At 42.0% G+C, this 10444-nt stretch overlaps 1 protein-coding gene across 1 annotated transcript in view; it reads right to left on the bottom strand.

Moving 5' to 3' along the window:
- Positions 1 to 214: 214 nt before the first annotated feature.
- The window catches only part of LOC147389148 (ATP-dependent caseinolytic (Clp) protease/crotonase family protein), a 31625-nt gene continuing 21395 nt past the window's right edge, over positions 215 to 10444 (bottom strand). Inside the window, exons 11-14 of the mRNA XM_086419833.1 lie at positions 941 to 1039; positions 754 to 855; positions 629 to 670; positions 215 to 525 (exon numbers count right to left, since the gene is read on the bottom strand). Coding sequence (XP_086275959.1) covers positions 406 to 525; positions 629 to 670; positions 754 to 855; positions 941 to 1039 — 363 coding nt within the window. The 3' untranslated portion in view covers positions 215 to 405. The remainder of the gene's footprint in view (positions 526 to 628; positions 671 to 753; positions 856 to 940; positions 1040 to 10444) is intronic.

Genomic DNA, 10444 nt, shown 5'->3' with positions numbered 1-10444 from the left:
GACTCACTCAAGTCTCCATCCCATCCAAGATTTAAAATCATGTACCTCTATTACTCCCAACCCATTTTCAGAAACCGAGGGACCTTAAGAAAAATTGGTTAGTCTTCAATGAGATTCATCGTAACTCGATGAACAAACAGAAAATACAAATAAATTGTAGAGTTTTTTTTTTATTAGTAGAAGAAAATGACACTAATCTGAGGATGAGGTTCAATGATTGACAAAATGTGTAACACATTTCGGGTGAAAAAATCAAGCTCCCTACAAAATTATCACCAATACAACCTGACTGGCAATTACAAGTGGATTTGGTCAATAAATTTCTAACCAAATTATAATTCTTAAAATATGGCACTACTGCCACTACTACTACCCATACCCGACACACTACCAACACTACAGGCCTCAGATAAAGGGTTCTCGCAAGGCTGTGTGTAGATCAAGTTCGGGCTCAATTTCACTAAATGGCGCAAGGTAGAAATCAACCATGTCTTTCGATACGTGCTCCAAACATGGGGGATCCCACTGCATATTTTCGGACCAAAAACGCATAATTTGTTAGATCTCAAGTTTTTTTTTTTTATTATCTCAAGGCATAACAAACATGAATAATTGAGAGTTGAGGTACCTTTGGAGCATAATCCTTGTCCACTAATCGTGCCCGAATGCCCTAAAGAAAGTCCAGGAAACAATTAGAAAAGAAGGAACCTGTAAGTGATTTTCTATGTATGGAAGTTGTATAATAGGCCATACCTCATAGAAATCATTAGAGATTTTTTTGGAGATTCCACGAAGGGACATTCGATATTCGCGAGTCAAGCATTGGTCAAGAGACTGAAATCTACCTTCCCTTATCTAAATACAGAGTCAAACTATGATTAATTACAAGCTAATACAGATCAAATCCACTAGATATAACTGTGGTTAGTAAGTAACTTACTGATCTTAGGGAAACTTTTAGGCTCAATGGCGACGCTTCCTTGAGTTTTCTCAGCGCTGAAGTACACCAATCATCGTAACAGCTAGCTACTTCGTTCTCCTGAGAAAGAAAGATTAATTACAAAGCAGAAACTTGAGTTTTTTTATTTATTTATTTATTATTATTATAGACAATTGAACCTAAATAACAGAAATGGTCTCTTGGGATATTTCCTACTAATCAACCTTAAATAGAGTTTCATCCTTGTGCGTGTCTATGAAAGTTGCACTACATATATTTGTCTGGGTCTTACACTCCTACTTATAGTTTAAAAAAAAATACTTCATTTTCTTCTTCCCTAAATATAAGATTAAAAGTAGTTAATCTCATAAGCCTAAGGCCATACCAAAATTTATGTGAAAAATAATCGAGTATCTAACCAAGAAAAAGGAGAATATTTTCCGACAATCCTGGACCGTCGGATCACCAAAATAAATATCAACCCTACATTCATTCTGCAAATCATAAATTAACGAAAAATATTCTTATCCTACGAAAAACTGGAAAAAAAATCCAATTTTTTCAACCAATTGCCTTCCATATACACATCACTTTACTTTTTTTCTTTTCGAAACAAAAAAGAAAATAAAATAAAAATAGTAATTCTACTGAGGGCAGGAAAAAAAAACATAATGTTCTAAATAAGGCGAGAGAGAGGATGCACACAAAGTTCAGGTGGAAAGGAAATGCATTGAGTTCCATTCGTGCGGGGTGAAGAATCGTAGAGCAATAGAAGTCACTGAAGTTGGCAAGAGGGGGGACTCCAAAATACAGTTGTTAGAAGAGGAAGCAGTTTGGTTCAGCAAGCAGTTGGAGGAAGCTGGCCTCTCGTCCAAAGGCATCAGATCTAAGTTGTCCACAGGAGGTAGAATCTTCGTGGTTTGGGGGGATCAAAATAGCTATGGAAGGTTCGTGAAGCTCCAACAGATGTCAGATAAATCTCGATCTAAAATGTTGATCTGCCTGGAAGGTAAGGAAGGGCTTGGGTGGAGGATGTTGTCTTTCAACATTAAGGCCTTCATGGAACCTGAGGAGAAGATAGAAAGGACAACTAGCAAGACAATAGCTGTTAAGAATTCGAGCTGGGTGGAAGTAATCCGTAAAGGGAAACGTAAAGCTCCAAAGGAGGTGAAGGGTAAAGATGGTGACTCAACCAACTTACTCTTGGGTGGTCCTTGAGTTAAGTGGCAAGGGGGTGGGGTCAGCATCTCTTCAGTTGGTTCTTGAGTCTTACAGCAAGGGGGTGCTGGACATATTCTGATCAGCTCGCGAAGGAACCTTGAGCAGGTTACGAAGACAGGGAGAGTAGTTGGATCGTGGAATTGGGCAATCATTTGTGAAGCTTCCATAAACCAAGTGGACTGGGGTGATCTGCTTGACGTTGTTCTGCTTCGTTTGGGGACTCCAGCAGCTAACAGGACTAGACTCATCCCTTGGGATATGAACAAGAGAATTCTGTTGCTAGGGGATAGGGAGGAAGCAACAATTATTAATGGGTTAGTAGAGGTGGTTTTAGGGGGTTTCTCCTTCTCCCTCAAACCTTGGTTCGCAGAATGTAACATGTTGAATCCTGAATGGAGGTCGAAGGGGTCTTTGGCGAGGTTGAAGGGCCTGCCCTTCCACCTCTGGGAAGAGTTCACATTTAGAAGAATTGGAGAGCAGCTTGGTGGACTTCTGGAGGTGGATCTCAGGACAAGGTGGAGGGAGAAGCTTGATTCTGCTCGTTTGTTGGTTCAGTATTCTCCAAGGGGGATGCTTCGTTAGATTCTGGTCTGGTTTGATGGTATTCGTTACAGCCTTAGTGTGGAGCTAGGGCTAGAAGTTATTGAAGAGGGACTCAACCACTATAATGCTTGCTTGGTTTCTACAGTAGAGGCGACAAAGAATATCGGTAAACTTAGTGTTGAATCAGGGATTTCTAATCGGGGAATTGCTATAAGACCAAAGGAGTGAGAAAACAAATTGGAGACAAAAGTCCTGGGTTCTATCAGTTTTGGCCAGTCGGTATTGAATCCTGGATTAGGTCACTTTCAGAAGAAGCCTTTGCAGTTTTCGAAATTCGAACTATCATCAAGGGAGACGCATAAAGAGGTGCAGCCCTTTCGATTTTGGGAGCCAGAACACCGTCAGATGGCAATGATGTTGGGACAGGTGTCAAAGAATCTGAGGTATATGACGTGACTGAGGTCATATGGTGTTGTAGAGAAATGCGGGCCAACTATCAGGACAGGGGACTTGTGTTCGATTGCTGGGTTCGACTGGGAAGCCCAAGTCCCCAATAATAACGGAACCTCAGGCCTGGTGGTAGATTGTCAAGCTACTTTGGATGTGCTTGGGCCCTCAACCCAAGTTAGTTCGGGATCTGGTGTTGTGGACCACGGGCTGCCTGATGGTGATGGTCCAAATTACCAGGATGGCTTTGGGACCCTTGGGATTCTGATATGTGAGGGGCGCAAAGGGGATTCTGATATGTGGGGGGGCCTCTTTCCCAGTTGATTTAGTAGAGTAAAGGGGTGTTATTTCGTCTTCGAAAGGAACCTACTGGAAGAGCATTCCAGAAACAGTGCTAAATCTATGAGAAGAGGGAGAGAAAAGGTTGGATAGGGATTCCAGGGTCCTGTCTAAGACCAATGTTTCACCACAGGTCTATGTTGCTTCCGAGCACGTCAGTGGTAGAGGAGCTGGCATCAATAGCCGATTTTCAGATGTTGAGGTAATTACAGGAGGATGGTACCGAGACATGTCTATCGCAGGTTTCAGGGGTGAGGTGGGTATTCGCACTGATACTGCTCCTCCCCAAAGCCAGGCCGATGGGTTCGCTAATTCTCGTAGGGTGCTCAACAGAGTTGTATGGATGTGTTGGAATTGTTCGTTATGGCTGAGAAGGATTTGGGTGGGTGAAGAAGTCTCAGGTTGGGCTTCCTGATCTGTTTCGATCGAAGGAGGTAGGCACCCTCAGTCTGGCGGATCATCAGGAGGCTAGGGGGACTTCTGCTGGAGCATCATGAGCCTGTTTGGATGTCAAATCATCTTTGTCAGAATGCTCTGGATGTTTGTTATCAGTCAGGGTCGAATTGGGCGCAATCAAGGGGAGGCAAAAGTGCTGCTGGAGGTGATAACAAAGAACCAGAAGGAGATTGGGACCTGTCTGCAGAAAGTCGTAGCCTCCTGGATAGAGTCTGATGAAGGGATTATAATCCCAGGAAGTCTCGCCACTCTACCGGAGTCATCCAATAATGACTCAGTGTATCATTCGTAGTCGTTACCCCCTCAAGAGTCAGAGGTAGATTTTCAGAATGTGAACAGATTGAAGTTGAATGTTGTGAGAAATTTCAAGAAATTCAGTTCATCATTGGCAGAGTTGCCAACAGTGTAGGCTCTCTAGTTGCGAAGGTCGGATTGCAGTTCATTAGTTATCAATGTCGATAAAAATTATTTCTTGGAATGTCGGGCTTGAAAGATAGGCCTGAGAGGAGTGTCGTTAAGTCAATGGTGAGGGCTAGTCAGGCTCAGATTGTTATGTTACAGGAGACAAAACTTGAGCAATTGGATGGTAGTTTGGTCAGAGAGTTGTGGGGAATACAGAATGTGGGTTGGTCATGTCTTCCTGCGATTGGTGCTTCGGGTGGTGTGGTGGTGTTGTGGGACAATCATTTTGTCAAAGTCGTCTCAATCTCTATTCTTTGCAGTTGTGTAGGGGAGGATTTCCAATGGGTTTTCACTGGTGTTTATGGGCCAAACCGTGATGCCGAGCGAAGGCAATTTTGGCAGAAACTCAATGATGTGAATTGCTTTTGGGGAAGCCTTGGTGCCTGGAGGGAGACTTTAATATCGTTAGATTCTCCTTTGAGAAGCTCGAGGGATCCAGGGTGACTTCCAGAATGGGGAAATTCAGGGATTTTGTGATGAAACGTGACCTGGTTGACATCCCACTATGTGGTAAGTGTGTTACTTGGACGAATAATCAAGAAAGGGTGGTGTTTAATAGGTTGGACAGATTCTTGGTACCTTGCGATTGGGACGAACGCTTCAATCTTGGCCTCCGATCACTGTCCTATTTCTCTCCAAGGGGCCCAACCGCGTTCCGCCTTGAAGACATGTGGCTTCTCCATCCGGGCTTCAAAGAGTTGATTAACAATTGGTGGGGAGATTTGTCATTCCAAGGAAGACCGGGGGTCATCTTTATATTAAAGCTAAAGGAAATCAAAGAGAGGTTGAAGAGTTGTAATGCAGAGACTTTTGGGAGGGTTGAGGTTTTGCTCGAAATCGAGACATGGGATAGAAAGGAGGATGAAGAATTGTCTACGATGGATCGTTCAAAGAGACTTGATTTGAAAGCCATGTACCAAAATTTGGCCAATATGGAGGAAGTGTCTTGGCACCAAAAATCGAGAAAGCAATGGCTAAAAGGAGACAATATTACTAAATTCTTTCACAGAGTTGCAAATGTGCACCACAGAGCGAATTTAGTTACAAGATTGAAAGCTAATGATATGTGGAAGGAGGGGGAGGAAGAAGTGGCTAGTGGGGTAGTGGAGTTCTATAATAATCTTTACATAGAACCTTCTCATAGGAGACCCAATCTGGATGAGTTACACTTCGATCACATTTTGGACGAACACAAAGCTTTTTTGGAAAGGCCCCTTGAGGTGGAGGTCTTTAAAGCCATCGCATCCATGAGTAGCGATAAGACTCCAGGACCAGATGGTTTCTCAATGGGCTTCTTCAAAGCGTGTTGTGAGACTCTTAAAGGTGATCTATTGCGAGTGCTTGCTGAGTTCTACCATGAGGCCTTTCTTGATATGGGGTCAAATTGCTCCTTTGTTGCTCTCATTCCTAATAAGCAAGGGGTGCAGGACATTACGGACTTGATACCAATCAGCTTGATTGGCTCGACTTACAAGATCCTATCCAAGTTGCTTGCGAAGAAATTAAAATTGGTCTTGGACACGATTATTAGCCATACTCAGAGTGCCTTCATTATAGGAAGACAAATCTTGGATGGTGTTCTCATCGCAAACGAATGCATCAACTTGAGACCGAAGGCCGCTAAGCAAGGAGTGGTTTGCAAAATAGATTTGGACAAAGCTTATGACCATGTGAGTTGGAACTTTCTTAGATATATGATGGGTCATCTCAGTTTTGGGAGCAAATGGATTCAGTGGGTGATGAGATGCGTTTATGCGGCTTTTTTCTCCATTTTGGTGAATGGCACTCATGGTTTTCTTTAGAAACTCGAGGGGTTTGAGACAGGGAAAACCTTTGTCTTCATTCTTATTCCTTATTGTGGCAGAGGCTCTTGGTAGGATGATTCGTAAGGTCGTTACTAACAGGGACTTAACAGGTCTCTCGACGGGGTAGGAGGGTCCACTAGTATCTCATCTCCAGTTTGCGGATGACCTGTTGGTTTTTGCGGACGCATCTCACAGTCAGATGGGTATTCTTAGCAGAATCCTTTGTGGGTTTGAGGCAGTTTCTGGGTTGGTAAGATTAAGGAGTATGTTGTTGGTGGTGTGCACAGAGGGGATTTGCTAACAGCCTCCATTGGGTGTTCTTTGGGGGTGTTACCTACCTCGTATTTGAGATTATCTATGGGGCCTCACTTTAAGAGTAAGTCGATTTGGGATCCTGTCATTGAGAAGATTGAGAGGAGACTGGGTGATATAGGGTAGAACACACAAACCTGGAGTTTATGTTAAAAATCAAGTTCTAAGGTGCAATCCCAAGAACTAGGAGTAATGAAGAATCTCTATGTCAAGTAAAACAGATTAGAAACTTCAATATAAGTTTGAGATTGATGGAAATAAATCGCAAACACCAAAATTAAAAATCAATATCAGGTTTTTATGCTAAAAAAGAAAAAAACAAATAAAGAGAAGAAAAGTCTCTTCTTTTTTTATTAATCAATTTTAAAAAAAATTAACTTCAGAATTTGTTTATTGGAACTCCTTATATAGATAACTCCATAAAATACTAAAAAGTAACTTCTTAATCTATCTATAACATATTACTAACCTTCTAATCCTATTAAAACTCAATTTAGACTTCTAAAAGGACCTCTAATTATAACCTAAAGAATAAAAACGAATTTAAACATAAAACAAATTAGAAAATAATTAGGAAAAGAAACTTTCTAAAATTGAAATAGAAACTAACTAGGACTACTTAAGCAACATAAAAACTATAAACTCAATCAAAAGAGGAGTCCTTAGAGAAGTTGGACTAGGTCTTGAGGACCGGTCAAAGATTGGATCAAGTTGACTTGATCAAGCAAAGTTGACTAAATCAATGTTGTTGATTTCTTTCTTCTACGCTTCTTAACTCGATCATAGGCATTGAGATAAGTGTCGGCAAGCCTATCTACATCATTGGGTACTTGGAAGACAAGATACTTGTCGAAAGGGGGGAAGGTGGCTCTCATTAAAAGTTCCCTTGCTTCTCTGCCTATATATTACTTATCCTTATTCTCAATCCTTAGGAGCATGGAATTAAGGGTGAATAAACTTTTCAAGAATTTTTTGTGCCACGACAACGTTGGGAAGAGGTAGTTCCATCTCGTGAGCTGGGTCAAGATTTGTGTGCCTAAGCACTTGGGGGCTTGGGGATAAAAAATTTGAGGTTGATAAACATCGCCCTCTTAGGCAAGTGGCTTTAGCGCTTTGGCAAAGAGGTGGATAGCTTGTGGAGGAGGGTCATCACAACAAAATTTGGTGTGTTAGAAGGGGGTTGGGATAGCGGGGACTCACATGCTTCTCATGGGTGTGGTCTTTGTTAGGGGATAAGAGGTGCAGGGACATGCCATTAGCCTCACAGTTCCCAGAGTTGATCGAGTTGTCCAGGAGGAAAGGTTTACCAGTGTCTTCTTTCTTCAAGTGGGGTGGTGTAGGGTGGTCTTGGGACTTTGGATTTAGAAGACGCTTCAACGATTGGGACCTAGATTGGGTTATATCCTTGATTGAGCGATTGGAAGGCATCGAGTTGAGGATGGGAGTGCAGGACAGGAGAGTTTGGACTGGGGCAAGGGTTGGGACTTTCTCAATGAGATCCTTCTATGGTTTGTTGAGGAACCAACACTTGCTAAAGTTTCCATCTTCAATTTGGGGCCCAAGAGTTCCGTCATGGGTTGCCTTCTTCATTTGGTGTGCGTCACTAGGAAGAATTCTAATTATAGACCAATGTATGAAACGGGGGGTGGGCCGAGCATTTGTTTGTTTTGCCTAAGGAGTGACGAGTATGCCAACCATGTCTTACTCCTATTAGAAATAATCTAGTTGTTATTTTAGTCCTAGTCGTTTTCTAGTAATAGCTCTTATTTATTTCTTATATGTAAGAGCAGTTTTGTCTTTTGACTCTTTCATTATTATAAATTCCTACCAAGCTCAGGGGTCTCTTTTCCTGTTTCGATTCATGATCTCTTAATAGTAAATGCAATTCATCACATGCTGCAATAGAGTTTTTGTGTTGTGTTTCTACCCCTCGATAGGGTTTTCTGCCTTGCAATGGGTTTGTTTAGAGTTACTCTAGCCTCTTTAGGGTTTTCTACCCTTGTTGGACTGCTTGGTGATCTGCGAGAACAACAAGGGGTGGAGTTTTGTGCCTGCAACAGTACAAAACAGCAGTTTGGTAATCCACGACAGCAACTAGTGTGTTGTTTGGTGTCTGCGATGGTTTTCTGGTTCTGCAACAGCAATAGGTGCTGTTTCGGTGGTCTGCGACAGCAATAGGTATAGTTTTCGTTGCCTGCGACTAGGCTAGTGGCTGTTTGGTGGTCTGCACAGCACCACAGCCCTGTTGGGTGATCTGCAACAATTTTGAAGGCCTGCACAGCACCGCAACCCTGTTTGGAAGTCTACGACTTTAGTTTGGGGGCTTCTTGGTGGCCGTTTAGTGGTCTACACAGCACCACAGCCTTGTTTGGTGATCTCCAACACCAGTTTGGGGGCTTCGTGGGGGTTACAACAGCAAAACAGCAGTGGTTTGTTGTGTGTTTGTGGACTAGGAGTTGTGTTGTTTGAGTTGTGTAAAAGTTTGCAACAACAGCAACAGTGATGTCAATAGTAATGTGCGGGTTATTGGTCTTCCTGTTTTTATCCATTTGTCGTTGAGAGTTATGATATCGGGATAGTCTTGGTATCGATTCGTGAGACTCTATTTGGGAAGTAGAGACAAATCTGGATGGCTTTTGGGTACTATTACTGCTCATTGTGGCCGAGGGAACCGTAGTCGTAGTCGAGGGAGTAGTTTTCTTTGCATTCTTTGTGGGAGGACAGTCCATGAAAAGATCCAATGCTTTCCGTTTTATCTTCGTTTGTTAAGTTTGACTACCACTCCTTCGTTGGGGCATTCAGCTCCCTGTGCTGTCATTGTGGATTTCTCACTAATTCCCACCACTGTCTCCTAGCACCATTGATTTATAGTAGCTTCAGACACAGATTACCACTTTTGTTCGTGATCAGATCCGTACTTGCTCATCTTTGATTGTGGCCTCAAGTATATCTTCTGCAGTTCATGTCACTCAGTCTGGTCCCGATACCCTGACATGGATTATTGATTATGGTGCCTCTGATCATATGATTGATGAGTCTAGCCATTTCACTTCATCTATTTTACCTGATACTCATAGGGAGGTTCGTCTTGTTGATTGGTCCCTTAAACCTATTCACAGCAAGGGTACCATCCCCTTATCATCTGCTATTTCTCTTAACTCTGTGCTCCATGTTCCTCACCTATCTCTTAATCTTTTGTCTGTGAGTAGTCTTACCAAATCTCTAAATTGCTCAGTGACTTTTTTTCCTACTCACTGTACTTTTCAAGATCCAAATACGAGGAAGATTTTTGACAAAGGGTATGAGAGGGATGGGTTGTACCTATTTGGATCTCCGCATACTGTAGCTCTGGTCTCTGTGTTATCCTCTTTTGGAAATCATACTTTTTCTTCTTAGTCCTTAGGTTTGTGGTATGTCGCTTAGGACATGCTAATTTTCAGCACTTATGTTCTTTATTTCTTGTTTTTTAAAAAAAATTGTAGTGGGCATAAATTTCAAATGTTCTGTGTGTGTGCTCTCCAAACATACTCGTACTTCATACATCCCTCGCATGCATCGATATAACATTATGTTTGATTTAGTTCATTCTGATCTACGAGGGCATTCCCCTATTACTGCTTTTACTAGTCATCAGTACTATGTTACATTTATTGATGACTATTCTCGTTGTACTTGTGTCTACTTGATAAGATCTCGATCTGAAATGCTTCCTATTTTTGTTAACTTTCTTAAAATGATTCAAACCCAATACAACATCACCGTTAAAGCTCTTCGGTATAATAGTGGTGGTGAATATAATTTTAATGGGATTCGTTCTCACCTTCATGAGCATGATAAGCTTCACCAATTGACTTGTCCCTACACCCTTGAGTAGAACGAGGTGGCAATTCTTCCACACCTTATGAACATTGTCTGTTGC

Source organism: Akebia trifoliata, chromosome 12 (genome assembly GCF_017979445.1).
Source record: "Akebia trifoliata isolate Shusen 1 chromosome 12, ASM1797944v1, whole genome shotgun sequence".
NCBI lineage: Eukaryota > Viridiplantae > Streptophyta > Magnoliopsida > Ranunculales > Lardizabalaceae > Akebia > Akebia trifoliata.
The sequence above is the reverse complement of the archived record's forward strand: the minus strand, read 5'-3'. Positions and strand labels throughout refer to the sequence as shown.